Source organism: Heterocephalus glaber, unplaced genomic scaffold (assembly GCF_053883595.1).
Source record: "Heterocephalus glaber isolate CG9 unplaced genomic scaffold, H.glaber_assembly_v1.0 deba00001608, whole genome shotgun sequence".
NCBI classification, from domain to species: Eukaryota; Metazoa; Chordata; class Mammalia; order Rodentia; family Bathyergidae; genus Heterocephalus; species Heterocephalus glaber.
Genome location: NW_028258379.1, coordinates 33,559,882 through 33,572,170, shown reverse-complemented (window position 1 = coordinate 33,572,170; position 12,289 = coordinate 33,559,882). Strand labels below are relative to the sequence as shown.

Genomic DNA, 12,289 nt, shown 5'->3' with positions numbered 1-12,289 from the left:
GGCAGACCCACTCCTGGGAGACACAGGTCCCAACGAATGACTAATTCAAGGACACCCTGGGCCTTGCCGGACTCCCATCGGATCCCATGGGTGCCTGCAGGGCTCCCATCAGCACCCGCTTCCTCCGGGGGGCCCTTCTGCCCTCTCTGGCCCGGCCTCTCCTGGGTGTTCCCCTAGCAAACACCTGTGTTTTTTTATCTCCTCTCAGCCTCAGCTTCCTGGAGGACCAAGACCAACTCCAGGTCCAACAAACAGCAGGTCTCTGACCTCAGCTCTGGTCACTGTCACTGTTACTGCGGCAGCGCCAGCATACGGCAGCTAACGCCTGGTCTCCACGGTCAGGTATGAGTGGGCTTCAGCTCCCGATCCTGGGTGACTTTTGTCGCCAGACCTAAATGCTCAAGTTGTATGAAACGGAGGAAGGGAGGTTTCGTTGCAGTCAGGACAGCCACTGCCCACTGCGCGGCCATCGGTGACTTCGCCGTCCTCCTCTGCTGCTGTCCTGGCTTTGTCTCTCCTTCCTCCACTTGATATGCTGCCCCCCGACAGCTCTGTGGCCCCTAACAGCTCACTTAACTGCTGTGGGGCTCCCTTTCTCATCCCGAGACCATGACAGTGATCCCGCTATGTTGGCCCCATGCATTCATTTCCAAGATCATATTGATTAAAACGGATGCAGACTTTGGAGACTGCTGAGCAATGATGATCTGTGGCTGGGCAGTGGCCACAGCCTTTGCCACTGTGTGTGCTAAAGGTTACTGTGGACAAGGACGGTATGGCTGACAGCGAGGGCGACCTCACGACCTGCACTAGCAAGGTTGCAGAAATCTCGGGAAGAAATACACAGAGACACAGAATTCAGATAAAATAATAAAATTTCTTCTCATGAGCAGGCAGAAATGCCAGAAACCAGTCTGGTCAGTATCCGCGCACCCTTTGTTCAGCGTTTCCCTTTTTATATCCTTTTTAGCCATCATCTCATCCCTAGTGGTCTTTGATGTGTAAATACAATTCCAATTCCTATTTACAAGTCACAGACACAAGATAGGCACATATACATTATAAATTCACCCTGGCATGGTGACTTTGTTAGCTTAATGAAGTTACCAGTTAGTCAGATAATGCTCACCTTAAACAAGGAGTTATAGGAAAAGCAAATCTTAAAAGAACACATTACTTATTTTGCTTCTACAACTACCTTAATATTCAGTCTATTAAGTTATTCAAAACTTTTCTGTATCAGCAAGGATCAGAACTACGAGCTCTTTCCTGTCTGTGTGCACAGGGTGTGGGGACACGGACAGAGAGGAGACAGCCCAGGAAGGGAAAGAGGTCTGGATGGCTACGCGGCAGATGCAGCAGGGTCCCTGAGGGACCCCATGTCCCTCTCCGAAATGAATGGTGGTGTGGAAGACAAAAGTGCCACAGTGGCCAATGTAGAATAAGATGCCAGGGCCGCTGCAGAATACTTTGGGCCTGGCACCACCGCCCACCTGCACCAGACATGACAGAGAGCAGGGCCCTGTGGTGTGGATGCTGAATCTCATGCCGTCCAGGGCGAGATCTAATACGATTAAGAATAAAACTTCGCGATGATGCACACCTGTGATGCCACCTACTTGGGGTAGCTGAGCCAAACAGAGAGGTCACAAGTTCAAACCCAGCCTGAGCAACTTAGTGAGACCCTGTCTCAAAAATATACAAAGAAGCCAGGAGTGGTGGTACACATCTGTAACCCCAGCATTCAGGAGGCTGAGGCAGGAGGATCACTGAGAGTTCAAGGCCAGCCTGAATTATATAGTAAGACCCTGTCCCATTTAGATAGGTAGGTAGGTAGATAGACAGACAGACAGACAGACAGATAGACAGGGAGATAGTAAATAAGTTAAGGCCTGGGGTTGTAGCTTAGTGGTGGAGCACTTACCTAGCACACTCAAAGCCCTGGGTTCAATCCCCAGTAATGCAAAATTAATAACTGTAACAGTAATAATTAAGGGGATGACGTATCTGATTCAGACTTGTGAAGATTTCATTCTCCTCTCCTGCTAGCAAGCTGGGCACAATAGTCATTCCAGATGTAATAACCAGAGTGCTGGGGACCCACATAAACCATCAGCTTTGCAGTCCCCACAGCTGCCAGGGAGGCTCCTGCACCCGGCTCCCAGCTAAGCTCAGAGGCACGTGGCTGGAACAGTCACACGAGCCAGGAGCGCAGGGCAGAAGTGAAACTCAACCTCTGGCTGGAAGCCCCAGTACAGTGCCTGCCCCAAAGCCTGGGTCCACTGTGTGATCCCTTACCCCTGGGCCCTGCACCTTTGCCCTCCTGACTCCTCGTAAGGGAGGCCCTGGCTGGACTTGAGGGAACAGGAGAGGCCCCAACAGCCTCTCCCCTGTTCAAGCGAGTGAGTTTGAAGCTTCCCAGCAAAGGGAGAGGAGTTGGCCAGAGGGGCCAGGCAGAACTCCAAGCCCAGCCTGAGCGGAAGCAGAGAACCTGTCCCGAAATCTCAACAGTGGGATGCCTGCTGTATGCCTGGGACCTGTGAGGCCGGCCAGGTCTTGAGAAGCCACTGCACCCTTCTGGGCTGCCCAGGGTCCAGCGCCAGCAAGGACAAAGCCCAGGATGCCCAGCCGCCTGGGAAGCAGTGTGCGTAGGGGCCTTGTAAGTTATCCTGGTTTGAAGCAGCCAATGAGGCACCCAGAAAAGCCAGAGAAATGGGGTTAATTGGGGTTCCTCCTCGACCCAGCCAAGACTAGGGGCCGCCAGCAAGCACTGGGCTGGACACTGGGTCCAGCATGAACAAGATGGAGCAGGTGTTTCCGGGCTGGGCAGAGGAAGGGCTACACACGAGAGCCAAAAGAGTGGACAAAGGAGCCTCCCAGGAGCTCAAGGAGGGACCTGTGAAATCCAGGAGGGCTCCACAGGGGAGGTGGCATCAACCCCAAGCCTTAGAGATGGTGCAGAACATCGGGGAGGAGGCAGGCACAGGCAGAGGAGCAAGACGTATTTAGGGAGAGGTCACTTGGCTTCCGGAAGCCAGGCCCCAGGACATCTGGACAGCCCTGACCAGAAGGGAGCCTGGAAGCTGGTAAGGAAGCGGAGGCCGGGACTCGAGGGGAGCCCTGGGAAGGCTGGGACCAAGACATGAGCTGGGAGAGTAAGTAGCTGGAGGCCCCACTGCCGGGGACCGGGGCAGCAGGCGGCCTGTCCCCAGCATCTGAAGCAGCAAGCGCCTGCCTGGGCAGTGGCCGGGGCAAGCAGGCCAGGAAGTTCTCCCCTCGGGTCTGCTTCCCTCCTTCCAGGCAGCAGCGGTCACATCCCCGGAGCAATGACAGCTCCTGGGGCCAGGGAAGCCTCCCGGAGGAGCCGCAGCCATGACACAGCTCCGGCGCACTCGGCCAGTGAGAGTCCAGCGCTCAGCCTCCATGAACCTGCCTCCCAGGCACGATGCCCTCTCCGGGTGACCCCCTTTCTCCTCATGCTAGGGCCTGAAGCCAGGGCTGTGCACTGCGCTAAATCCCCAGGCTCCCTGCCCTGTCAAAGCAAGAAAGAGCAAGGCGCGTGCTTCTTCGAGTTGATGCTCAAACATCAAGGCACACAGAACTTCCCCCAGGGAGAAGGTGCAGCCGGGCACCAGCTTGCAGGTCACTGCCTGGGACTCCCTCTGTGCCTGATCCACAAATAGCTCTGCCTGAGGACCATCCTAGCGCTTGCTTAAGCCAGGCTCACCACCAGGAGGAAGTGACCTGTCACAGCAGGATTTCTGAGTAGCTGCCACTCCAGGGGAGTGCAAATCAGCGGCTTCACTCACAGACAGGAGAACTGGGGCCCAGAGAGGGACAGGGGCTCGGAGGAGGTAACACAGCACTCTGGCATCAGCAAGGAAATTCTAATCCAAGTCTCTGCCTCTTGGTTCATTGTGCTTTGTCCTTAATCTCTGGCACCCTCAGGCAGGGTCAACACAATGCAAGGCTGGGCACTGGGCACCAGTATTTCCTGTCAGTTTGGCACCACAGGCATTGAGCCTCGAAGCTCAAGGTCAAACCCTGGGTCTGGAGGAAATCAGAGGTCACTCCTGTGGCCTGGCAGAGCCCCTCCTCACTGCCCTGCAGGAAGCCCCAGGCCACCCAGAGCCACAGGGGCCCAGCCACATGGGCAGGAGATGGGAGGCAGGCTGGGGCCAGCAGGGCTGGGGACCTCCTGGCTCCACAGGTGGCCCTGCTGGAAGGAGAGGGACTGAGGATGGGCTCTGGTCCCTGACTGCAGAAGCGCGGGCCAGAGAGCAGCAGCAGCAGCACATGCTTGTCTCAACCCTTGACCCACCCAGGCCAAAAGTGCACCTGATTTTTTTTCTCTTTTTTGAGACAGAGTCTCCTTATGTAATCCAGGCTGGCCTCAAATTCATGATGACCCTCTTGCCTCAGCCTCCTGAGTGTTGGGATTACAGGTGTGCACCAGCACACCCAGCCAGCATCTTCATTTGATCAAAGCCCCCAGGACACCTGGGCACAGGTCAGGGTCTGCAACACACAGCTTATCCACCCTGCCACGGAACAGGCAGGAAACCAAGGTAGAGGAGGACGGACAGGCTTGGTCAAGGTAGGGCCTCTGCATACCTCAGTCTCCTGCAGTCTGGCCTCCAGGGCCGCCAGGGGCCCCTGGGTGTTGTCATTGACCTGCAGCTGCTCCTGCACCGCCTGCATCCATGCTCGGGTCTCCTGCACGCTCCTGTCGAAGCCCTCTCGGGGCTGCTGGGTCATGGCACCTGCAGGGGCTGGGGAAGGACAGCAGGGTCAGGCAGAGGCAGGTCCCTGACAGCTTTCCCAGCATGGCGAGCCACGCAGCAGGGACAGACTGGGAGATCCTCGTCCTCCTCCTCCTTCGCCCCCCGCCTCCCGCTCCCCTCTACTCCTACCCGGGCTCAGCCCACTCTGCTTTGCCTCTAAGGGGCTCTCAGGGCACCCTGGCTGGGGTGTCCGAGGCCCAAACAAACCAGGAAGTGGGGACCAAGGAGGCCTCAACCTAAGGAACTCAGTTCGTGGTATTGGCCAAGTGCATGCCGCCCCCAGCCTCACCCAAATAGCTTGCTCTGGTGTGCTGACCCTTCTTGCCGCCCGCTTGGGCCCCACCTCCCTCCGCTCCTCAGCACTCCAGGCTGCTGCAGTCACAGACTCAGGGGCTCTCGATGAAGCCCATGCACACCTCCTGCTTCTGGTGACACCTGCCGGCTGGCACAGGCCACCTGCCCACACCAGCCCCCTCTGCGGACGGCCAGGCTTCGCCTTCCCCGGGGCTGTGGAGGCCAAGGCCCAGAGTTCTCGTGTGATTTTTTAAAGTCCCATTAGGCCAGGGCACAAGTCTTCCACATCTGTTCCTTTTCTGCCCACAGTAACTATAACCTGCTTTGGATTAAAGTTATTTATATCTGCATTTTACATGAAGAGACCGCGTCTGGCTAATCCACCAGCCTCCCCGGATGCCTCGCCCCTCACTGCCGGAGGAGGAAGAGCTCTGCACGGGTATAAAGTCAACACACAGAAGAAACTCCCCTTGTCTTGTGCAAGAGGGCAAAGCAAGGCTGTCACACCCTATACCTCCATTAACAGAAGGTCCCTTGGGCAAGTTAGGGTACACTCACACTAGAGCACGATGCTGCCAACAAAACACAAACGTACAATGAACTTGCCACGAAGACCACTGAGGATAGAATAACACCAAAAGATGAGGCAAAATTACATGTCATACACTTGGTAGTCACAAGTCTACACCTACTAAAAGCAAAACCAAGGCCGGGGATTTAGCTCACTGGCACCACGCCTGCCTCGAAAGCACAAGGTCCTGAATTTGATCCCCGGTACCAAAATATAATAATAAATAAATAAAAGCAAAACGAAACATCAATAATGACTAAAACTCTGCCTATGGACAAAATTGGGAAATGTTGCCATTAGAAGGCCCAGTTACACAGTGAAAGCCAGGGACACCAGGCACTGGCCCAGCCACCCCAGGCCTGGCTCTTCCCAAGGGCCCTGCAGCCTCTCTCCCTGGCATGGGGGACACGAAGGCCTTAGGGGGCACCTAATTAAGGACGATTGTCTGCGACTGGCGGGAGAAGTGTTCTCTCATTTTCTTTTCCTCTATTGAATTTTCCAGAAAGCATGATCATTACTTCCCAGGGAGGAAATAAAACCTTTTCTGAGAGCTGGCTAGCTTGCTAGTTGGCCCTTTCTTCTCCCGAGTGGGTTGGCTGCTCAACAAGCGTTGGCTGGGAATCTGGACCCCGCCCTGGGCTGCACTGGGCTTGGATCCTTCAAAGCAGATCTGGAGAAGACAAAGGGAGCCAGGGCCCGAGAGGGCGTGGCCGGCTGGGCTGAGTGGGCTGGAGCCGACCCGGGCCTTGGAAGGCAGCTGCCTCACCTTCTATTTCTCTTTCAGAGATGTTTGGGTTTTTCTTTTTTTTTTTTTTGGTACGGGGGATTGAACTAGGGTCCCTGTGCTAGCGAGGCAGGCGGCGGAACCACTGGGCTAAATCCTCGGCCCTTGTTTGGGTTTTTCTGACAACTTAATATGTGCCTACAGCCACTCCCTGCCTCTGAAGCATCGTATGTGTGGGCGTTCAGATTGGCTCACTGGGACTCCTAACTGCTCTCTAGTGTGTGTCCTTGCGGGCTTCCCAAAGTCCTGCTTTTATTCTTAAAAAGCAAGGACGGGAGGGACAGAAAGGCACCTGTGGGTTCAGACAGCAGATGGGGGAGCGGCTCCATGATCCAAGGCTCTGAGCCTGTGGATGGGCCCCTTGTTGGCAATGCCCACAACTGGCAGGGCTGGGGCCTGGTGACCAGAGGGTATGGCAGTCAGAGCGGTGCTCCAGCGGGTGGGGGTGGGGGTGGGCTCAGCTGGGCTTCAGACCGAGCTACCACTGGGCGCCTGAGGTTGAGCAGGGCTCAGGAGGCCTGGGGTTCATGGCCAGTTCTGCCCACCCAGCGCCACACATGGGACTGTAACACCGCTCTGCACACACTTGAAGCTGCTCTCAGGACAGCTGGGTTGATGGTCAACAACTGTGATGCAACCTAACAATATGACAGTGCTGCAGGGGCTTCAAATACCGGAGGGCTCTGCCTTGCTGCGCTTTCTGAGGAGCTGAAGGAAACACCGTCGGTCGGTTAGCACTGAGTAGTGAGAAGGACCTGTTGGTTTCCTACCCAAGTTCACAGGCTCCCGACTTCTCTCTAGGCTCCATCAGTGCCCCAGGTGGGAGCTCTGCTCTGAGCCTTCTAACCCCAAGGAGAGGGGACTCTGACCCCAAACCAAGTCTAAAAATTTGACAGATTAATCCTGGAGGCTGAGGCAAGAGGACTGCAAGTATGAGTTGCCTGGGGGACTTTGCAACTTAGTAAGAACTTGTCTCAAAAAATTAAAAGGGGCTGGGGGTGTAGCTCAGTGCAAAGGCTCTGGGTTCAATCTCTAGTACCACAAGAAAGGAAAGAAAGAAAAAAGGAAAGAAGGAAAAAGAAAGAAAGAGGGAAATTGATAGATTAAAAAGCAAACAAACAAGGCATGATGGCTATGGTAGCTCATACCTATAATCCTAGTGCTCAGGAGGCTGAGGCAGGAGAATTTCCACAAGTTTGAGGCCAGCCTGAACTACATAGTGAGACCCTGTCTCAAAAAAAAAGATAAAGAAGATATTCACTCTGAGCAAGTGCCTTTGCCCCACTGGCCTCAGTTTCCTCATCTGTGCACGACAAAGTGGTCAACAGTGTATGGTTTTGAACCGGTTTATCCCTGAGGAAACTCATGTTCAAATCTGATTCCAAATCTGTCTTAGTTACTTTCTTGTCACTGAGACCCAATACCTTAACCTACAAGTGAAAGGAGAAGAGGTTTATTTTGGCTCATAGTTTGTAGAGGTTTCAGTCCATAGTTGGCTGGCTCCAAGGGAGGGGGCCATGGCAGAGGGGCACAGCAGTGGAAAACGAGATTATGGCAGGGCAGGAAGCAGAAAGAGATCAAGGGAAGAGGAGGGACATAGGCCCTTCCAGGCTGTGCCCCAGTGACCACCTCCTCCCACCAGGCTTCACCTCCCAGCATCACACCCAGCTTCGAGCCCATCAGTGATGAGTATCACACGCCCATATCCAGCCACTTCCCAAAAGTCCCACCTATGAGTGCATGAGGCTTTGGGAGGACAGCGGGATAAAAACTACAACATTCTAGCCCAGGTCCCCCAGGACTCATGCGCACCTCTTATGCAAAAGGCATCTAGTCCGTCTCTAAGAGTTGCCTGAGTCCTAACAGTGTCAGCACTGCTGAAAAGCCCAAGCCCAAAGTCTCTGAAATTTCAAGCAAATTCTTAGCTGCAAGCCCCTGTACAAATGGAAAGTTAAACACTTCTAACATACAATAGCACAAGACAAACATTCCCATTGCAAAAGGTAGAAACAGGATAGAAAGGAATGGGGCCAAAACAAGACCGAAACCCAGCAGGGCAAAGAGTAGATCCTGTAGCTCCATGGCCAGCACCCCGGACAATCGGCGGCAAGATTTAAACTCCAAAGGGCTTCCTGAGGTGCTCTACTCCCAAGACACTGCCAATGGCTGTAGCCCTCCTGGCTTCTCTCTTGGGCTGGCTTTTCTCACTTCTTGCAGCTTTCCTCAGACAACCCACCTTCCTGGCTTCTCCAACCTTCTGGGGTCTCCACGGCACTTTCAGCTTCACACTCACAGCTTCACCCACTGCCCTCTCAGAGACACACTGCCTGGCCTCCCAGGCCTCCTTCTGAAATCTGGGTGGAAGCCTTCCTGACCCTACAACTCTTGCATTCTGCATGCCTGTAAAACTAGCACCACGTGGATGACACCAAGGTCTGCTGCCAGCTGCAGCGGTAGCTGAGGCCTTTTGCATTTTTCATCTTTTTAATGCTAATCTTTCCAGCAACCAAGGTCTCTGCTCCATCTTTGCAGGTCCCAACTTTACTGGAGCTTCCTTTCTGGCCAAACTCAAAACTTTTAAAATCATTCTGCTGGGCCATTTGCTCTTGATTCTCAACACAGAGCTGACTAAACATCCCAACTGTATCCATGCTACCACCTCAACAATGGACTGCCTTGAAATTTCTTCTGCCAGATTAATTCGTCTACCACCCTTAATGCCAGTCTCCTGCAATGTCTCTGGACATGGGCAAAATGCAGACCAATTTTCTACCAGAGCATAACAAATATGGCCTGGAGTCCGACTGCCAATAGAATCCTTCCCAACAGACACCGCCTGAGCCTGGTGTTTACCAGCTACATTTCTATCAGCATTCTGGTCTTCTGAGCTCCGACCCAAATCTCCATTAAGCGTGTCTCACAGTATGCTAGGGATGCTTCCCCAGTAGGCAACCCTAAATCTTTCCAAACTCTTCCCAGAAGCCAGTGCCAGAGACTTCTGAACCAGGCAGCACCACAGCAAGGACCCCACTGCTCTCAGGACCTAAATCTGTCTTAGTTACTTTCTCATCACTGAGACCCAATACCTGACACCCACAACTCTTAAAGGAGGAGAGGCTGATTTTGGCTTACAGGTTGTAGAGGATTCAGTCCATAGTTGGCTGTTCCAAGACAGAGCAGCATGGCAGAGAGAGATCATGGCAGACAGGCAGGAAATGGAGACGGATCAAGGGAGGAGGAGGGGTGTATGTATATATATATATATATATATATATATATATATATATATATATAGGGATAAATGCCCACAGTGACCCCTCTCTTCCCTCCAGGCTTCACCTCCAAACATCACACCCAGCCATAAGCCCATCTGTGGACTAATCCAGCGATGAGTATCACACACCCATCATCCAGTTGATGCCGTGTGTTGGGTCTGAGCGATGGATTCTAGGTTCTTGTGTATGGCCAGAAAAGAACTGCAAGTGTACCCTTAATGGTAAAAGAAAAAGCAGTTACATTTATTGAAGATAACCTGAAGGTGTGCTCAGGGAGACCTGTGCCAACAGAGAAAAAAGTGGGGACGGCAGGGGAAGTGGCAAAGGTGAAGATAAAGCAGGCTTTTGCATTTTAAAAGATGTACACCTCAGCCCGGATGCCTCTGCGGGCCTCCTGCGGGCCTCCTGCAGGCTGGGCTGGTTGCCGTGCCCAGGCGGTGAGGAAGGACAGCCCTACACCTGCTGCCCTCAGCTCCTCGAGTTAGAACTACCTCAGCCCAGCCCGTGCCATGCTCTCCACCCAGCCACCAGGACCGAGAGCCAAAATGAACCTCTGTTCTTCACAAGCCTCCCAGGCTGGGGTTCTCTGTCACAGCAGTGAGTGGACTGAGCCAGGCTCTCTGAGGACTGCGGGGGGCAAGCTGAGAGGGCCTGTGTTCTCGAGGTTCAGGTCAAGCCTGGTCCTGGCCTCGGTCCTCAGACTGCCTCGAGCTGGTTGGGCCTGGCTCCCGCTGTGCCTGTGGGAGCCTCCCCATCAGCATCCTCGGCATCCAAGGCTGGCAGTCCTGGTCACTCCCTGAGCCACATCCAAGGGGGTGGTCTGAGAACTTACATAGCAGCCCACACATTCTATGTAAAGGGTGAGGAAAAAAAAATACTTTTAGCTTCGGTGCATTTGCATTCATTCATTCACTCATTCATTCAAGACAGGGTCCTGCTATGTAGTCCAGGCTAGCTTTGAACTCATCGGGATCCTCTGGCGTTGGTCTCCTGAGTACTGGGATTCCAAGAGTATGCCACCAGGCCCGGCAATTTTCATCTTTAGATTGGTGAAATGGAGGCAGCATGTAAAAAGCAATGATCGTCACAGTAACTTCATGTCTGTTTTATGACGAGCTAGAAGAAAGGAGCTCCCACTCCCCAGCAATAGAAGGGACAAGCAAGGGGAAATGTCAGTTACCCTGAGTTGATCAGCACACTTCGTATACAATGTTGAAATAGTGACCTGTACCCCATAAATATGTACAATTATTTCCTCTTAATTAAAAAATAAAATTGAATAAAGAAAACTTTTGACAAATCTGGTGGATTCCAAAAATATTTTAAGTAAACTGGTTACATATATTCTGTGATTTTTAAAAGTCATGTAAAATATTTTTCCGCTAGTTTTTCCCCGAGTTCTGGTTTTGTTTTTCTTTTATGAGACAAGGTCTGAAAAGTTGCCCAGGCTCTCTGTGACTTGCGTCTTCCTACCTCTACCCCCGGTAGCTCCCCTCTGCTTTTCCTCTAACTTTGACTTTCTTTTTTTTTTTTTTCATTCTTGAGAATTAACTTTAGGTGCCCTTTAAATAGTTTTCTAAGAGGTTATTCAAGACATTCACGTAGATTTCAGTTCTTGAAATAGCAATTCAATATCTTCTTATTGTGTCCTTTAGTTCTACTTCAGTAAGTTTTGCAATACAAAGCTGGGGCTGCAGCTCCAGAACCCTGGCCTAGCATGTGTGAGACTCTGGCTTCTGTCCCCAGCACTGCAAGAAGAAAACAATTACAATATAAATAAAATATGAATGTCATGTAGTAAATTCACATTCATGTGGGAATGTTTGTTGTCCCCCCCCCCCCACTGGGGATGGAACCCAGGGCCTCGGGGGGCAAACACACCCTATCACTAACCTTCATCCCATTCTCCCCCTGTCCCTTTTTTCTCTTTTTAAATTTTGAGACAGGGTGTCGCTTAAATTTCCCAGGATGGCCTTGAACTTGTGATCCTCCTGCCTCAGCCTTCCATGTAGCCACCATTACAGGCGTACACCGCTAAAACCCAGCTTGTTTTATGGTATGTTTTTATATTTAGCATGATAATCACCTAGAATTAACTTTGTTTACCTAATAAAGAAATAAGATAACTCCCCCCAAAAGGACTATGTATTTTCTAAGCATTTACAAACATGATGGCAAGAAAAAGTGTGGAAAACAAAGCTTCGTTCCTTTCCAGGCCCCTGAGTGGCCTCCCTGGGGCTGGTTGTGTCCCTTGCCGTCCCCTGAGCAATGAGAAGAGGCGGCCCTCTGATTCAGGCAGGCCTGGCCTGGCGAAGGACAGAGGAGCGCAGCCACGAGTTTCAGTGCAGTTCGGTTATCACAGGCGGCGGTGGGCAGAAGAGAGCAGCTGAGCTTTTCCTGGTGGTAGGAAATGGGTTGGGGCAGAGGACGGAGCTGCTGAGGGGCAGTGCACAGGCTGAGAACGGAATCTGGGTCAAAAGCCACCAGCTGGGACCCTGCTATAGTGGCAGCTGCCTGTAGTCCCAGCCCTTCTGGGAAGCTGAGGCAAGAAAACCACAAATTCCAGTCCCACCTGGAGGAG

At 52.6% G+C, this 12,289-nt stretch overlaps 1 protein-coding gene across 4 annotated transcripts in view; it reads right to left on the bottom strand.

Annotated features, from left to right (window-relative positions):
- Syne3 (spectrin repeat containing nuclear envelope family member 3) overlaps positions 1-12,289 on the bottom strand; it is a 78,221-nt gene that overhangs the window by 39,743 nt on the left and 26,189 nt on the right. For 2 of the 4 annotated variants that reach the window (XM_004837010.4, XM_021244703.2), the window contains one exon: positions 4,615-4,772. In XM_004837010.4, coding sequence (XP_004837067.1) covers positions 4,615-4,758 — 144 coding nt within the window. In that variant the 5' untranslated portion in view covers positions 4,759-4,772. Of the gene's footprint in view, positions 1-4,614; positions 4,773-9,772; positions 9,792-9,836; positions 9,923-12,289 lie in introns of those variants that run through there. The other 2 variants (XM_087195521.1, XM_087195520.1) reach the window with 2 other exon arrangements.